The following is an 18,952-nucleotide window of genomic DNA, read 5'->3' as shown; positions in this document are numbered from 1 at the left end:
CGGCAGCAGCGAGAGCCATGGCCTGGGGGGCAGGCACAAATCCCGGCCTTTGGGATCATCCCTTCGCTTCCAGCCTGGCCCCGGGGGTCTCTGGGCAGCGTTTTCCTTTGCCAAACACGGGCATCGGCGCCCGAGGGGGGAGCTGGGCCACCCTCCTCACCTCTACCATCCCAAATTTTGGGTGTCCCCTGCCATCCTCAGCAGTCGCATTCCCGGGGTTTGGGGAGGGGGGTGTCAGTATTACAGGGCAGTGGCTTTCCCTGGGGCAGGGCTGGGGGGGCTCCTGGTGCTGTCCCCCCCTCCCAAAAAACCTGGGACTGTTTATGGAGCGTGGAGCCTCATAGACGTGTTTGTACACTACAAATTCTGCAGCAGAATATTTTTTAAAACATTCGCTGGTTTTGGTTTTTGTTTTGTTTTTTTTTCCTCTGTTTGTTTGGTTTTTTTGTAAGCTCTATTTTTATATATTTAATTGCTATTTGAAAATTCTAATAATGCGTCTTTTTTGCTAATCACACTCTTCTTAAGGAAAAACCAGGAAAGAGAAAAAAAAACAAACAACCAAGAGTTTGCATGTTATTTGACTTGAAATGTAAATAAAAGCAGGTTTTGGAAGTGGGGTGTGTTTGCAGGGGCTCTGTTCCCCCATGACTTGTTCCCTGTCACCCTGGGAATGTCCCCAGCACAGGAGGGACCACAGGGCTGGAAGAGAGGCGGGTTTGGGGTCACATTGTCCATGTCCCCTGTCCCTGAGCAGAGCTGATGGGGACAGCAGCCCGCGGCTGGATTTTGCAGGATCCCGGCACGGGTGAGCTTCCCTGCTTAAGGAGAGGATATTCCTCCAACCAAGGCTCTCCTGCCGCCCTCCTGCAGGTTGGGAGGGGATCAGCTCCCAGCTCAGCGCTGGGGGATGTCCTGGGCTGCAGCTCCACCCCCACCTCCTGCTCACTTTGTTCCACTCCTCCTATTCCTCAAGGCTCGAGCCGGCGGGTGAAAAGCTCCCCGCGGATTGTGCCCATGGGGGTGGCTGAGCTGGGGTCACGCCAGGTTGGGATCGCTGCAGGATCCCGGTGTGAAGGAGGAGGCGGCACTGCCCCGTGTCCCGTCCCCGTTCCTGTCCCGCTGTCCCCGATCCCCGCCCGGCGCGGGGCTGCTGCCCTCTAGTGCCGGATCCCACCTGGACGTCACCCAAACCATGGAGGCCTTTGGATCGGGAGGAACTTTAAACCCATCCCATTCCACCTCCCCTCCTGGTCAGGAACAGCTTCCACCAGCCCAGGCTGCTCCAAGCCCCAATGTCCAGCCTGGCCTCGGACACTTCCAGGGATCCAGGGCCTGCCCACCCCCCCAGGGAACAATTCCTTCCCAATATCCCATCCAGCCCTGCCCTCTGGCAGTGGGAAGCCATTCCCTCAGTGGTCTGTTGGCATTCTCCAGAAGGATCCTCAGGGACTGAGCTGCCCTTACGGCCATTTTGGGATGATGAGCTCACCGGGTGACTTCCCACTGCTGGGACAAAGTCCGCATCTCCCACTGAGCTGCACAGAACAGTTATTTTTGGTGCTTCCACCCCACAGCTCCTGCTCTGGATTGATGCTGTACCCTCCCCCCAGTCCCATTCCTATCGATGATTAGCAATGAAATTTTCCATCAAAGCCAAAATCGCTGCAATTTCCCCAGAATAATTAATGCTCTCCCCCCCCCTTCAAAACGTTTTGAAATACAACTGATTTCCAGAGCATGAAAGAAACAGGGAGGGAGAAACAATCCAAGATTGCCAACAATTATTTTCAATAAGCTAAAAACCAAGTAGGGTCAAGCCCAGTCTCCCCAGCACATTTCTGCTCATTCCCCTCAACGTCCCTTCGGCTGTGCTGGAGCTCCAAGAACAAGACAAAAAGCAAACAAATGGTTGGAAGCATGTAAAAAATAACTGTAATATTTTATAACAAGAAGAAAAAAACAAGCAGTTTACAAAACAAGGACAGACAGCCAGGAACTTTGGTGCTTGGATCAGACTGTGCTCTACTCAAAAGAGAAAAAGGAGTTTGACGCACTCATGGATGGAGTGAGGAAGTGGAAAACTTGCAGGATGCTGTGCCCAGGAACACCAAGGCCTCAGGGCACTGGGGATGGATCAGGCTGTGGAATTGCTGCTGGGAATTTCCAGCCCTGCAGAGATTTCCCAGCTCTCCACAGCAGAACCATGGCAAGGTGGCTTCTGCTCCCAAGGCTGCTGTGCTTAATAAAAACCAGGCTTTTCCCTGTGTATCCCAAGGATTCCCACACCCTCCCCAGCCCAGCCAGCACTGACCATTACATCAAGGAGCCACACAGGTCCCAGGCACATGGACATTCCAAAAAGCCAAAGATTCTGTGCCTTTTCCGTGAGTTTTGGCCATGAGGGTGGATGAAAGGCCAGCAAGGTCCATGTGTGTTATAGTTCAGATGGTACAGCAGGAGCCAAGTCTAGAAACCCTTCAGTCAGCACTCTGGAAATGGAGATGTTTGTAATGGAAAGTTTGGGAACCTTTGTGATTTCACAAGGAATGAAGAATAAAGGAAAACTTGAATGCAGCTGCTCCCAAACAGGGTGCCCAAGGAAGCTGTGGCTGCCCCCAGATCCCTGAAGTTCCCAAGGTCATGTTGGATGTGGTTTGGAGCACCCTGGGAGAGTGGAAGGTGTCCCTGCCCGTGGTAGGGGTGGAAGGAGAGGGGTTTTGGGGTCCTATTCCCTGAGCTGCATGATCCTGGTCCCAGCCCTCAACTCTCCCATACCACCTTGAGGAACAATGAGCAAGACACAACTCAAACTTGTGTCAGGCTGCAGGAAAAACAAAACATTTTCCTCCCCAGCCAGCACAGATCAACTTCCATACGAGCCCTGTGGTCTTTTCCCTGGTTTTACTGTGCTCAAATCCCTGGCTGTGTCCAGAATCCCAGCTCACAGTCAGCTGAGGTATAAAGACAAACATCCTCTGGCTCCATAATTTCCTCCCTTTTCAGATGGAGGTGCCACACAAGGAACCCACCTTGGATACAGCAACAGGCAGAGCTGGGTGGGATTCACAAGGCAGGGAAGGGCTCGGGGTTGTCCAGCACTTCCAGCCAGGCTCCCAAGGGGATCAGAGAGCTGGAGGTTTCTCTGGGATGAAACCAGGACTGGAAGGGTGGGTTGGGGTCAGGGTAATGGTCACTCTGGTACCCTGGGATAAACCCCTAACACCATGACCTAATCTGGAGGACCTGGAGGATCTGAACAGCTTTCCCTGCTTGAACAGCACTTCCAAAGCTCTATCTCCATGAGCTCCCATCCCGAGGGAAGGTGCAGATACCTCATTGCTTTTAGAGAGCATTTATTGAGCGTGCAGGATCCATTCCAACCCCCCATCCCCAGGGTGCAACTTCCACAGGGGCTCCACACCGCAGTATCCTGCTCGCAGGCTGTGTGGCAGCATGCACAGGGAAAAGAGGAAGTACAGCAGGCAGGCAAAGGGGAGAAGTCCCTCAAAATGACAGGAGCGTAGCCATTAATAAATGTAACGTGGAATATTACAGAGATCCAAGTGTGACTGAAGGAAGTGTCTCTTTGGTGGAGTTTGCTAACAGAGAGAAAATAGACGACGACTACCCCTATTCCATCCTCAAATTTAGATTTCAAGGCTGGAGGCTGACAGACACCCCTGACACCATCCCAAAGGGTGCTGAGGACTGTGTAGGAGTGCTGGAGGCTGAAATGGGGCTCGCCCAAGGCACAGATCCATGCTGTGCTGTACCTTCTGTCCCTAGGACAGAGATAAGGACGTGGAACAGGGATAAGTAAAGCCTGGCTGACAGCACAGCTGTGTCCCAGTGTGGGTCCAGTGGGCCATATAGAGTTAGTTACACACAACAGGGCTGTGCTGATGCTCTTCTCCCTTCCCAGACCATCTTCCAGCCCATGGAGAACCTCTGATTGTGAACACAGAACTGACCAGGGCACTCGGACTCCAAGGGATCCCAATGGAAGGAGCAAACCACCCCAGCTCTGCTTTGTCACCATCATTAAACATGGAGTAAAGCTACCTAAAAAGGGCAATTCCATGTGACTGAAATGCCCCACAGACATTCCCATACACCCCCACGTCCAGCCCGTGTACTCCAATCACTGCCCTTGGAACAAACCTGCACCATAATCCCAGATGATTTCATCTCTAACAGACACCTGTCCCCCCAGGCCACCGGAGTGGAACAGTCTCAGTGGGGGCTGTGACAAGAAACATGGGCTCAGTGACTCCCAAACCATGGGCTCAGTGGCCCAGGGAGTGCCCTGAATCCACAGGTCCAACACAGATCCTGCACAGAGTCAGGCTGAGTCCAGGAGTCCCAGGAGAGCACCGACTGCACCGAAGTAACCCTGAGGAGCAGATGGGAACATCCAGTGAAAACCCACAGGCACACACCTGACACAGCAACAGCAATGCCCACAGAATCAGGGAATAGCTGGGGTTGGAAAGGACCTTTAAGATGTCCAGCTCCACCCCCTGCCATGGCAGGGACACCTCCCACTAGCCCAGGCTGCTTCAAGCCCTGTCCAACCTGGCCTTGGACAATTCCAGGGATCCAGGGGCAGCCACAGCTTCTCTGGGAAAGCCATCCCAGTGCCTCAACACCCTCACAGGGAAGGATTTCTTCCCAATATCCCATCCAACCCTGCTCTCTGGCAGTGGGAAGCCGTTCTCCTTTATCCTGTCCCTCCATCCCTTGTCCCAAGTCCCTCTCCAGCTCTACTGGAGCTCCTGTAGGCTCTGGAGTCTCCCACGAGCCATCCCTTCTCCAGGCTATTACACACAGAGTGTAATTTCAACAACATACAAAGGAGAGGGGAAAGATACAGCTACAGGGAGGTACATTATAAAATAGAAAATAAAATAAAATATAGCTGTGGCTGTAGCAGCAAAGCCCTGAGCACCTCCTGCACTGTGTGCATCCAACAGCTCCACGTGGCCGTTTCCAGAGCGTTTCAAGGATTTGCATTTTTCCATGAGATGAATTTTAAAAAGGACGTTTTACCTCATGTTCCAAGAAAAGTGCTTTTAGCTGTCCCTTTGACCAGTAGTCCAGGGCATAGGCCAGGAGCCTCATGGAGATGGTGTTGATCCGAAGGAAGTTGCCCACGAACACCACACGGTTGATATTCTGCAAGGGTTAAGGGAAACCAAAAGGAATATTAAGGCTAAATTCCATTTTCTGCTTGCAGTGATTAAAACCCCACGTAGGGAAGGGTCTGGAGCACCAGGAGCAGCTGAGGGAGCTGGGAAAGGGGCTCAGCCTGGAGAAAAGGAGGATCAGGGGGGACCTTGTGGCTCTGCACAACTCCCTGACAGGAGGGGACAGCCAGGGGGGATTTGGGATCTGCTCCCAGGGAACAGGGACAGGAGGAGAGGGAACAGCCTCAGGCTGGGCATGGGGAGGTTTAGATTGGATATCTGGGAAAATTTCTTCACCCAAAGGATGGTCAGGCATTGGCACAACTGCCCAGGACAGTGCTGGAGTCCCCATCCCTGAAGGGATTCAAAAGCTGTGTGGATGTGGCACTTGGGGATGTGGGTCAGTGGTGGCCTTGGCAGTGCTGGGGGAATGGTTGGACTGGATCATCTTAGAAGACTTGTCCAACCTAAATAGCTCTGAAACTCTATGTATTAAGTTCCTGCTGAAAGTGTCTGGCAGAATGTGCAGAACACCACACACAATTCCATTAGAAAGCAAAGAGCAGGCCATTTTAAGCCACCCTCTTCCTTAGACTCTCCCAGAAATTTCCAGGCCAAACTACAGCCTTTCCAACAGGAATTTGGATAGAATAGCTGAATTTCCTACAAAATCCTTATATTGCCTGGGAACACTGATCATTTGAGTGCCACCTCCCCCCACCCCTTTCCTTTGATTCACCATGAAATAGCTGAGTGACTCTACTGTTAAACTGGGGGGAAAAAAAACTAATTAGGAGCCATAACCACCACAATTTTTAAGGAAAGAAAAAGACCAACTAAGTAGTGATTATTTTGGATTTAAATCAGACTTCCGGCCTTACTTTTCCATCCCAAAATAGTTCTGAAGCAAGCTCTGAGGCTTTCTTGTTCTCCAACGTGAGAATAATTCAGCTCCTCAGTTCAGTTCAGATCCTTTCTGAGCATCATGTCTTACCTGCTCCTGCACTTGCATCCTTCTATGGATTTTCCTTCCCTCCCCACATTGATTAGCACTTCCCATGAACTATTCCGGATCCTCTTTTCATTCAGCTCAACTCCAGAGCAAGGAATTAGCAGGTATTTTACAAGCAAGGCTGTTTAGGACACGTCTTGCCTTATTTTGGCTGCAACAAGACAGAGCCAGAGGAGTCAGGAGGATGCTGGATTCAATCAGCCCATCCTGTGGAAGCAGGCTCAGGATGGAGTGCAGAGCATGTCTCTGCTCTTTCATAGCCCTGTACAATGCTGCTTGACATGAATGCAACAAGGCAGCACTGTAAAGAAGCTGAAAGCACAAAGATGCAGCAACGGCCGTGGCAGTGGTGGGGCTTGGCCAAGAAATCCAGAGCAACTTGTAAAAACAGCACAGGAGAAGATAACCAGCCTCTACACCCTCTAGCCCTGCTTTCCTCCTCTCCCACTGGTTCCCAGAGCTGTTCCCAAAGAGAGGCACATTCCTCAAGCAGGCAGCAGCAGGCAGGTGATGTCTGAGGCAGGGAGCAAGGGAAGAGATTCCCACAATACCTCATTAAGGGCACACATCCGCGCTATGGAGCCGATGTTGTTGGTGATGGTGATTAAAGTGGCCTTGGCCAGGTCCTCCTTGCTGACAGATTCCCTCTTCTCCTTGCTCATCATGTTTCCAAAGCTGTAAAGACAGTTTTGGGGTTAACGGTCTCATCAGAATTCCAGGAGAAAATGGGAACTGCTAATTTAGCCAAAGTGATTCATCATGGAGGACTGATTTCTAACTTTAAAAAGCATCGCTATCCATAACTTAGATCTCTTAGGAATGGTTGCTCTCTTAAGGTACCTAAATCCAGTTTTTCATCCTTGTAGGATCTCCAGGGGTAACAAAAACCAAAATGAGACCCAGGCAGGGCATTACCTGGATGCCACAGCCCAGCCTGGCAGCCCAAAGCGCTCGTAGTCTCCTCCATAGATGTCCCTGACCAGTTTGTCCACCTTGGTGCTGTCCCCGTGGGATGCCATCTCCAGGGCCTCCTCAAACGTGGAGCAGCCTGTCAGAAGGCAGCAGAGGCCAAAGAAGGTTCCACCTCCAAGACTGCAAGTAAAGCAAAATGAAAATGAAAGCTTGGATTGTTCAGCTCTACATCCCAGTTAGCTCATGTCACTCCATTCCCACCTCTTTTTTTAGGGAGAGCCATCTTGGAAAGGCAGCCTTTTCCTTAAAGTCTGTTCCTCTCAGGTAACCTGCAGCCTGTAAGGAATCCCTCACAGCCTTCTGAACAGACCATGTTGTGAAATGAGACCTCATTTTTTTATGTTACACTGTCCACTTCCTTCCCAGCACCCAGAGATACTAATCTTAAAATAAATCTAAGTCCTCAGGGATAACTGGATGTCAAGGCAGATATATCCAAAAACTGGGGAAAAACCCTGTCTTGTTCAGTTTACAGTACATAGGTAATGTCTGCAATAATGTCTAGTAAGAGCAAGAACTGTACTGAGGGAATTAAAAATTATTATCATTATTATTACTATTATTACCTTTCAGGGAATCCAGGCTAGTTTGAAGTCACAGAACTCTCTGGCTTTGCCAGGACACAAAAGCCACATCTTGGGCAGCAACTGGGGAACTACTGCTGTGCCATTATCCCTTCCAGCAAAATCTGGCAACTTCTGGAAGTCAGGATGGAAATCTCGACTTCTTGGATCAAAGCTAAGAGTTGTTAACTATCCCAAACTATGTGATGTCATCAAATAAATAAACAAAGCCCTTAAAGTCCTGAAAAACCAGCTTTAATGGACACTGGCTGCAGTAAAGACACCAAACCATGAAATCCAGATCCTCTGTGCCAGGAGGGATCTTTGTTGGCAGGGAGTAACCGCATTAAGAGCGGAAGCTTGGTCATTCCCCTCACCACCTTTATTGCAGGTTGTCCCTGAAAATGCCATTTCCAAAGCAGGAATGTGCTCCAGACCCTGAAATCAAAGTCCCTTTATCCTCCAGCACTCACCTGGTGCCTGTTACCCGTTTATAGTTGTCTTTGGAATAGACAGCCAAAATGCTGACCCCTGAGCCAATGTTCACCAGAAGGAGAGGATAGGGATTCTCCAGGTTGAATGGGAGCTTCTGGCACCTCTCAGCATCTGTTGGGTTCTCAAAATAGTAACACTCTGAGTTTCCATTGAATCCCATGGCATCGATGTACAGCATTCCTTTAACAAGGCAATCCAGCTCATCGAGCTTACAAAGCTCAAGGTCACCCATCTGGTGGGAAGGGAAAAAAAGAGGAATACTGAAGAAGTAGCCAGGGATTTGAAGGGCTTATGCTCAGGGCTGGAAAAATGCATTCAGTGCCAGCTCAATCCAGCTCAGTCCATGCTCCCTGCAGAGGCTGAGGGAGAATGGATCACAGGAGAGCACAGGGACTCCTAAGCATCACAGCCCTCAGGTGTGGAACAGGGGAAAACAATCTGGATCCACAGATGGACACAGAGAGAATTCCACCAACTCCCACAGGCCTGATGCTGAGACACTGGTGTGAAAAGCCAGGAGGAGGGACTTAAGAGTGACCAAAACACCCCACAAAACCCATCTAAAGGAACACATCAAAAAACCAGTGAGGAAGTCATAAAATTGTTTTCCCCTTATGTTACTGCCTTGACCACAAAAAATTGGATATTAGGAAAAACTTAACAGAAAAAGTTGTGTTGCCCAGGATAGTGGTAGAATCCCCATCCCTGGAGGGATTTAAAAGCCATGTGGACGTGGCAGTTGGGGACGTGGGTCAGTGGTGGCCTTGGCAGTGCTGGGAGAATGGTTGGATTTGATGATCTTAAAGGGTTTTTCACCCTTAATGATTCTCTAATGCCTCTTTATTTATTTGCATTTTTCCAAGCTCTGACTAAATAAATATTTATCACACGTTTTTCACCATGAACAAGGATCCCACTTAGAGTGAAGCCACACGATGGTGTCCAACCCCAACTATGAACTTCCCAACAGTCACATTTACCACCAAATCTGCCTGAACCTCAACCAGCTCATCATTCACACTGGTGTTAGAAATGAAATCAGGTGAGCAAAGCAAGAAAATAAAGCAGGAGAAAGGCAATGAGTAAAAAAAAAAAAAAAATAAAAACAACAAACCAAAAAGACTGAGATAAGCACAAGAAGAGATTAAAAATAGAGAGGAAGATTTGTAAAACAGGTCATTAGTGAATAATTTTAGAGTTAAGTTCAGGCCAGGAAGTGTTTTAATCTGGAGATGCCAACGTGACTCCAACGTGCCAAGTTTAACTTGTTAGGGACAGCAACAAAACAAAGATTTAGAGACATTTTAGAGTGTGAAGAGACAATTTTCCAGTTTTAAGCTTTCAAAGCAATGTCACTACCAGTTCCTAACGGTATAGAAACCAAAAATGCCTACTGTGCGAAAGTCCTGCTCAAATTTGTACGCTCCACCTCCCGTGGCACATAAGGTAGTATGGAGGCTTGAGAAGTGCTTTTCGCTCCCCATTTGGATAAAAGCAGGCATGTCATGAGTAGGAAAGCGTATAAAGTGCAGATTGCCTTTACGTCCACACAGGGTAAGGTCCCTGAGCTCAAGGTGCACGTCCCGAATGCCTGTGGAGCCATAGGCTACGTTTGAGGTCAGGTATTTGCGGATGCTTTTCAGGTTTTCCACTTCTTCCTCTTCCTCTTCGGCCGTGATGTCCTTGGGTTCAAAATAAACCAGTTTGACCAACGTCCCTCCGATGTCCAAGCCAAACCAGGGAAAGACTGGAGAAGGAAGACAAAGAGAAAATGAGACAGGGTATGGCACAGCCACAGCGTGAGCACCTTTCTAGTGGAAGGTGTCCCTACCCCTGGGAGGAAGTTGGAACTTGATGGTCTTTAAGGTCCCTTCCCACCCAAACCATCCTGTGATTCTACTGAAAAGAGTTTTCATTGAATTAATCAAAGCAGTTCTCTAAGTACCCACGTGGTCTCTCCATTTTCAGGAATGCTGTCTTTGACAAGACACTCCTCCAACAAGAGCACAGCTCCTGTTCAGAGATCCCTCACGTTCAGGAGCTCCCGATATTTGCTGTACAACACTCAAACACTGACATCCCTCCCTACAGCTCTGACAGCTTCCATAGCCCTGCCAGATCCTGTTGCAGGTTTAATCCCCAGCTATTCCTTTTCCCAAGTTCTGAACCAGAGCCAGAGCCACAGATAACACAGTGCTTTTACATCAAAGGGATGTACAAACCTTCCCTAATTACAACACAGAACTGAGGTAGACAAGTAATCTAAGATGCCGTAGGGAGACAAAAACAAATGTCTAACTGGATTATTTTATTAGCCAAATTCCCCCATGGTACAAAATATGCATCAGTGTCAGGCCCAGCAACATTTACAGCTGTGATAGATAATGAGCTTCTTGGAAAAGATCAAGAGAAACCCCTGATCTGATGGAATCTGCTATTAGAGCTGGGAACTGGAACAGATTAATATCACTATTAAAGAGCTAAAGGAGAGGCTGGAGCTAACGAGATGCACGGGCACCAGAGCAAATGGAAAAATGCAGCCACATCTTAGGGCTTATGGGAGCAGGATTCAAACCTTATGGAAGAAGGAAAAAAGGAACTTTTAGAAAATAAACCTGAGTAACGGAATCGTAAACACTGGAGAAGACCTCCACAATCCCAGCCATTCCCCCAGCACTGCCAAGGCCACCACTGACCCACGCCCCCAAGTACCACATCCACGTGGCTCTTAAATCCCCCCAAGGGATGCAGACTCACCCTGTGCCAGGGCTGGACAACCCTTTCCAAAAGGGAAATTCTCCCAAATATCCAATCTAAACCTCCCCTGGGCCAACCCAATGCCGTTCCCTCTCCTCCTGTCCCTGTTCCCTGGGAGCAGATCCCAAATCCCCCCTGGCTGTCCCCTCCTGTCAGGGAGTTGTGCAGAGCCACAAGGTCCCCCCGATCCCCCTTTTCTCCAGGCTGAGCCCCTTTCCCAGCTCCCTCAGCTGCTCCTGGGGCTCCAGACCCTTCCCCAGCTGCATTCCCTTCCCCGGACACACTCCTGCACAGATGTTACCAACATTCCTCTGGAAAAGAGGATACTGGCTTTTAGTAAAATTCCTTATCTGCAAACAGACAAGGGTGGAACATGGAGAAGCCTTCATTCCTCTCCCTTTGGAGCAAGAATCCCTTGTATCAGGTTCTTCAGGGAGCAATCTTTGCACAGGCAGCAGCCTGGCAAGCTCGAGGACACATTCTCTCCTAGGCAGATTTATCTGGTGGCTGTACAGGCCCTTCTCCAGAGCTTTCCAGCTCCCAGGAGCTGCTGGCACTGGCAGCACCACACAGTATTTTTAATCCACTGAGTTATTTTTATGTATTTCCATAGAGGCCACCCCCAACCATCACCAAAGGAAATCTTCAAAGAAGATGCAAGCTCTATTTTCAGAGACGCATCCAAATCCCAATCACTCTCCATTTCTGAGGCATTTACTTCAAACAAGAACAGACACAAAAATAACTTTTCATGAATGAAAGGGAAAGGAATCTGAATGGCAGCCCAACAGAGGGAGGGAGCAGGAACAATCCAAGGACTTTTACACGGAGAGATAGCATTGGGGACAAAGGGGAAAGGTTTTACACTAAAAGGTGACATTTATATATCAGGAGTAAATTCTTCTCTGTGAGGGTGCTGAGGCCCTGGCACAGGGTGCCCACAGAAGCTGTGGCTGTCCCTGGATCCCTGGAGGTGTCCAAGGCCAGGCTGGATGGGGCTCGGAGCACCTTGGGACAGTGGGAGGTATCTCTCTGTCCAAGGCAAGGGGACTGGAAGCAGATGGTCTTTAAGGTCTTTTTCTATCCAAACCATTCCATGATTCTGTGATTTCTGGAATGTATTTGCTCCTGTCAGAAAGCACCATTTGAGCTCTGCATTCGGAAATCCACTGGATTTTTTTTTTAAAGCATCTTCCCCCAGACTCCCTCTGCCAGGCTACACAGGGGTAAAATTGGGGAGAGAGCAGAGGCTGGGGACTCGGAGATGGCCTCACTGATTGTGCAGCAGGAAAGACAAATACCCAAAAACACGGTGCTGTGAAGCCAAATGCCTGAAAATGCCACAGGGGCTGCTCCATCACAGGCTAACAGGCTCCCACTTCCCAGCACTCAGCTGGTAGCACATGCACAGCTTCAGTAAAACAACATATTTGTTTTAAAGTTGGTAGGGAAGCTCACAAACTCCTACACTCAGCAACACAAACCTCCCAGATTTCAGTGCAAACACCAACTGGGTCCATCAGTTTAAGCAGCCTTCCTGGTCACAAAAAAAAGAGCAGCTCCTTGGAAATTTCATCCCAAACCCAGTACCATCGAGACCTTCAATTTATTATTATACATAAATTTAATTTTTATTTGGGCAGAACATTAAGCAGGGAGTTAAACCACACCAGTTATCCACTCTCTGTCCCACCAGGAATAGGGAAGCAGGAATGATGCCAGCAGAGCTGTAACTGCAGCCAGGCTGGGCTCAGAGGTCACTGTCTCCACTCAGCATTGGCTCTAAAAAGAAAATCCAAGCCCCTGAAGTGGGACACAGCTTCCGACCAGAGCTGGCTCACACCTCCCTGTGGCACTGGCTGGAAAGGCTCCACACAGAGCAGCTGGTGCTCTCCATCTGCCAGCAGCTCAGCTGTACCTTCCCTAAGTCACCAGGGATAAATTCAAAAAGACAGACTATTCAGGTAATTAACTTACCCCAAATGGCTATTAATTATGAATCCCTCATTATATACATCCCAGCCACAGGTTAAGAATCCAAGCAAGAAGCAAAATTAAGCTCAAAATTAAGTACTTCTTTCCCAGGCTGCAAAGGATTTCCTACGCAGTAACACCTGCTGGAGAACTCAATCCATGACAGGGAAAAAAATTCCCTATAAACCCTTTTTTTGTAGGAAAGGGGAATGGCACACAAACAAGAGGAAGAAATTTTTCCAAGGACGAGAAGAACTGGGGATTTTTTTCCTGACACTTAGAGGAAATCATCCAACAGGAACATGCAGGGCAGCAACAGCTCTTCCATGTCTGAGAACTAGAAAAATCCAAGGGAGGGAGGAGGGAAGTTCTCCTGGATCAATGCCATCACCATCTGCCACCAAGATTTCTCCTGAAACACCCATTTATTTTTTTTCCCCAGAAGATTAAAGCCATCTAAAGATTTCTCCCTTTTAAGCCTCTAAAGAATTTTTTCCAAGAGAGCTGCAGCAGATCTCGAGGAGCAGCAGGAGAACTGCTGGCATCCAGGAGCCTTCTGGGCATCCCTGAGGCTCGTTCTGCTCAGTCAGAAGGTTCTGCTGGAATAACCAGACACCAGCATCAAGGACCAGGGCAGGAACTGCAAAGGCTGCCTCTCATCACCTCCTCCCTGCTGCTACTTGGAGCTCTCTGTGAGGGAAGAGTCTCACATGTCTCCTTTCCAAGCACTCACCAGCCACAGAACAAAGGGAAGGGTGGCAAATCCCAAGGCTGCCATGGGAAGCACATCACTGTATGGACCTCTGGGCTCTTCTCCTGCCCAGCACCTCCTGGGAAGTGTTTAGTTGTTCCTTGGGTGTTTGGACATTTCCAGGAAAGGCAGGAAATCCTCTGCTCTCAGCTCCAAACCTCCTGCAATCCGTCTCCTTAAAGAAACTCTGTTGGTTTTTTAGAGAATGAGAGCCATGAATCCCACTCTCAGCGAGCTGGGCAGAGAAACTGTGGCTGCCCCATTCCTGGAAGTGTCCAAGGCCAGGCTGGAGCAACATGTACTAATGGAAGGTGTCCCTGACCATGGCAGGGGGTGCAATGAGATGATCTTGAAGGTCCCTCCCAACCCAAACCTCTGGCCTGATGAGCTTTTGCTTTCCTTGAGCAATTTTAAAAACAGCTCTCTCTGTAAATTTTCATACAAACAGCCCTTTGTCTTAAAAACAAACCTCCTTCTCAGGGGCAGAGCTATGGATATGCAGCAACAAACAGAAGACTGGTCTGCCAAAGAAGTTAAGGGCTCACAGCTCTGACTAAACAATCCCAGAAAACCTCCAGGATACTTCATGTGCCCACAGCAAGAACTACTACCCTCCCTTCAAATCCCTTTTGCAGTCAGACTGTAAGATCTTCAGGGCAATAAAAAGAAATTGCCTTTATCTGATATGCAAATTACTTCATAAAACTGGACACGGTGTAAATAAAAAAGTCCTCAACAGACTTATTCTAGAAGCTGCAGAACTGTCAAGATGAAAGAGGTGAATGTAATTAAAGAACTCCATGGTGGATTTTCATCACAAAACAAGCAGCTCAAATTGTATTTCAGAGTGATCCTTAAGTTCTGAGCCAATTATATCAGGAGCTAAATAGATTAGTCTGATGATTTAGTTCAGTGTGTGACAGCACCTCTAGGCTTACTCTGAAATATTCAATGTTTTATTTTAATAGTGTTACACCATGTTGAAAATTGTACAGCTGAGAAAAAAATGCAATTCATTAGCATTTAATATGAAGTGACACTAAGTCTGCATCTCCTCCCATCCCTAAAAGCAGGCTCTGATAGGAATTCATATTTCATACACCATTCCAAAACAGAAAAATATATTTAAACATCAAAGCTTAAATTTTGTACTACCAAAGAGGCAACAAAACAGCATTTCATTTTTACCTTTTCTTGGACACCTTGCAAATTGGAAATTTAAAGTTATATGTCCATTATGGCTTTGAGGATCCTGACAGAAGATACTAAAACTTTTAAAAAAGGAATCACTTGAGAGAAAGAATATTTTCTCAGGGAACAAACAAACAAGCTACAGAAGAGAAAACATATTTTGCTCACCAGGACAATAATCTAAATTAATCTCTGCTGAATATCCCGAGATTTCAGGATGAGCAGGGAAAGAATGGAAGAATGGGAAAAGGGGGAAAGCAGATGAACTGAAATGCTGATCTCTTTCTCTTACAAAAAGATTCATTAAAAAAACATTCCCCAGCTCATTATGATCAACATCAGGTTCCAGCCTGGCACTTCACCATGCCCACAGCCACAGTTCCCTTATGAACCATGATGGGAACATCCTCATTACACATCTGGGGTCTTCCCAGTCCAATTTTAAGTATGGATTTCAATAATGGCACAGATAATTCAGTACAAGAAGGGAATTTTCCTGTGTTGCTCCTGAAACTGATGAAGTTTTTGTGTATGATGTGTCTGCCTGCATTAATAACCCTGTCAGACTCCCCAGCACTCCAAAGCTTCAACAAATCTCCACTTCATGTTTTCAGGGACACTTCTGAGATCAACAGTGCCCTTGACTTCCCCCTCTCTGCCAGGAGCACACAGAAAATCCCAGCATCTGCAGTAAAGTCCTTCAAGTACACCAGGAAACATTTCACAGGATCATTCAGGCTGCATAAAAACCTCCAAGATCAATTCCAGCTGTTAACACAGCACTGTTATCTTCACCCCTAATCCACATCCACAAGCAACATCTCCACAGGACTTTCAAACAGGGAATTTCAATTTCCAGGGAATTTAAAAGCCCAAAGTGCATGAAGGCACACAGCTGGCATATTTGGTGCACTGTTCATTTCAGATCTATCCCAAATCCAGTCCTCTTCCCTGCTCCCTGCAGTGAAACAGCCCTGACTGTGCGTGAACAGGCTCAGAGGGCCGAGGAAGGAGGAGGATCAGGAGTCTGCTGAAATCCTTTCATTCCTGGGGAACTGGGGCTCATCTGCCAGGGCATGTGCCAGCACAGCCAGGCAAGAGAAGCCTCAAGGTCACCCAGCTCATTTGCCACATGCCAGCAGCAGACAAGTGGGAGCTAAAGTAGGACATTTTTGATCCCACGCCCATTAAGTGCTTTCCTTTCATTTTGGCTTGAGTCTTCCTTAAGGTGGGATGGAGTGTTTTAACTCCAAACATGACTGATTGTGTCATCAGGCATTGTCCCTGCTAAGGGATGCACTTGCTCCAGCACACTTCTCTTCCAATTATCACAAGAATAATTTAGAAAAGTCAGACTACATTGTAATCCCAAATCACACCACGCTGACCTTCCAGACTCGATCCAAACCCTTTTTTGAAAGCCGCCAGAACACCTGTTTTCCTTAAAGTATCCCATGCCACTCTCAGCAGCCAGCTTTAATCCACATTTTCCAGGGAAGACACAGAAACTGCCCCAAGCAAGGCAGAGGAGAATCATCATCTAACACAGAGCTTCGAGTCCTCCCTCATTTTCATACCAGAGACCTCCTTCATAGCCCTGCAGCCTTTTTTTCAGATCTCTAATTAACAGCTTCATGGACCTCTATTCCTATTTTTCACATTAAGGGCAGAAGAGAAGCTGTCTTTTTCACCAGCAACCGAAACAAAAGGAGCAGGAACACTCTTAAAACTTCTCATAAATATGGTAACAACAGTGTCTCGGCACTGCCAGTCACAGCTGAGATGCAGCAGCTGATCCTTGTTCTCAGCCCAGATTCCTTGCTAACATCTTTCTAACATCTGTGCAGGTACCAAGGAATTACAGCGAGGCTGTTTCATTTTCAGGGTATGGCAGTTTCCTTCCAGGAGGAAGGAAACTTCCAGCAGAAGTCAAGGAATAATCTCTCAGTTATTCCTCAAATATGGCTGAAGTCAAGGACAGCCACGGCACCTGCACAGCAGCTCCTGCTGCTCCCAAAATGAAGGCTGCCATCCATTTTGCTGTTTCCAGTAGGACATTTACAAACGTGGTCATAGGGATTTTTTTTCCCCTTAGAAAGCCTGGTTTGATCTGTGCCCAGCTCCTACCAAACCTGTCGGGTTCTTCCCTCACAGAATTTGAATTATTCCCTTTGCTCTCCATTGCTTTGCTTTCACAGTGATGAGTCCAACCCCACAGCCTCAACCCCTGGTCCCTCCGTCTGTCCCACTGTCCCCTTTTCCTCACCCTCTGTCACCAGGTGCCTTCCCTTCCTTCCCATCCAAGGTCCCAAATTTGGGGACCTCAGCCCCATGCCATGTCCTGCCCCAGCACAAGCAGGTGTCACCTCACCCTAGAGCTCCTGGAGTTCAGCTTGTCCCATCTTTCAGCCCACCCTGCTGAGCCCATGTCACTGTCCCACTGTGCTGTCCCCAAACTAGCCGTGCTGTGCCCATGCCATCACCCCTCAGTGCTGTTCCCAAGTTGGCCACGTTGGACAAGACATCACCCCGCCGTGTCCCTCCATGCTGTCCCCACACCGGCCATGCTGGACAAGTCAGCACTGCCCTGTGTCCCCACCTGTGTTCCAGACCGGCCATGCTGCGCCCATATCATCACCGCACTGTGTTGTCCCCAGATTGTCCACGCTGTACAAATCCTCACTCCACCGTATTCCCGCTGTGCTGTCCCCACACTGCCCACGAAGTGCCCATGCCACGGTCCCTCTGCGCTGTCCCAGTGTCCCCGTTCCCATCCCGCCCGCTGCTCCCCCTTGTCGCCCCCCGGCCACACCTCCCCAGGCCCCGCCCCCGCCCATCGCTCTCATTACCATAAACCCCGCCCCCAGCCCATCCTGTGAGCCCCCCCCGCTTCTCTTCCCCCCACTCTCGCTGCCGCTGCCGTTCCCGCTCCCCCGCACTCACGCGGGCGGTTCTTGCGGACCGAGTCCCGCCGCTGCCGGCTCACGGACCCGCCGCGTTCGCGGGGCGGCGGACCCGCCGCGCTGTCCGCGACCGCCGCGCTGCCGCTGCTCCGCCGCCGCAGCTGGGAAGGCCCGGCGTCCGCACCGCCGCCCCGCCGCCGCGGCTTCTTCTCGTCCTCCGTGCCATCGCCGCAGCTGCGCGGCTGCTCCATCGGCAGCGCGGCCCGGCCCCATGGGCCGCCCGGCCCCGCTCCGGCCCCGCTCAGCCGCCACCGCCGCAGCCACCGCCCCCGGCGCGCCTGCGCCGCACGGCCCCGCGGGGCGGGACGCCCCGTGAGGCGGCCACCAATCCGCGCCCCGCGCGGCGCAGAGCGACAGGAGGATGCGCCAATGAAAGGCCGGTATCGCGCGGCAGCGGGGAGCCGGGCCCGCCTCCCGCTGTCGGCCGCCCAGAGTGACAAGCGCGGCTGCCCAATCGGAAGCGCGCGCCCGGATGAGGTGGGTTTATATGCGGCAGCTCTGGCCTATGGGCTTCCTCGGAGGCGAGATTGACAAGGGAACTACCCAACGACAGAGAGAGCGGTCCGGGTGGGGCGGGGGAAGGCGCGGTGATTGACAGCTGGGTAACTGTGGCAACGAGAGGGCCAAAGGGAAGAACCGCAGTAGGCTCGGCTGGGCCGGGCCGCGCGGATGGGCTCATTTGAATGTGATTTGCATATGCAGATGAGGGCGCATATAGACGTGGGGTGGCTCTGCCACCACCCGCCATGGCGGGCGCGAACGGACCTTAAAACCATCTCGTTCCACCTCCTGCCATAGGCTGTGACACCTTCCACTAGCCCGGGCTGCCACAAGCCCCCATGTCCAACCTGGCGTTGGACACTTCCAGGGATCCAGGGGCAGCCACAGCTGCTCTGGGCACCCTGTGCCAGGGCATCAGCACTCTCACAGGGAAGAATCTCCTCCTAGGATCTTAAAAGCCTCAGCTCTCCTTTACATCCCAACATAATTCCAGTGTAGATACATCCTGTTCTTTAAACCCTGATCCCGCGTTTATCAACCGCAGGAGGAAACCCTCAGGCGGCAGAAAAATTGAGGCAACCATG

At 49.8% G+C, this 18,952-nt stretch overlaps 1 protein-coding gene across 1 annotated transcript; it reads right to left on the bottom strand.

The window, feature by feature from the left end:
• Window positions 1-1,929: 1,929 nt before the first annotated feature.
• Window positions 1,930-18,058, bottom strand: PANK2 (pantothenate kinase 2). The gene is made up of 7 exons (XM_062493969.1): window positions 17,848-18,058; window positions 9,626-9,978; window positions 8,210-8,463; window positions 7,117-7,293; window positions 6,753-6,876; window positions 5,053-5,178; window positions 1,930-4,396 (listed from the first exon to the last, which is right to left on the bottom strand). Exons 1-7 carry the CDS (start codon window positions 18,056-18,058, stop codon window positions 4,346-4,348), a joined length of 1,296 nt encoding a protein of 431 aa, XP_062349953.1. The 3' UTR covers window positions 1,930-4,345.
• Between the last annotated feature and the right edge of the window lie 894 nt (window positions 18,059-18,952).

Source organism: Cinclus cinclus, chromosome 5 (genome assembly GCF_963662255.1).
Source record: "Cinclus cinclus chromosome 5, bCinCin1.1, whole genome shotgun sequence".
NCBI classification, from domain to species: Eukaryota; Metazoa; Chordata; class Aves; order Passeriformes; family Cinclidae; genus Cinclus; species Cinclus cinclus.
This window is presented reverse-complemented; position numbering and strand designations above follow the sequence as displayed.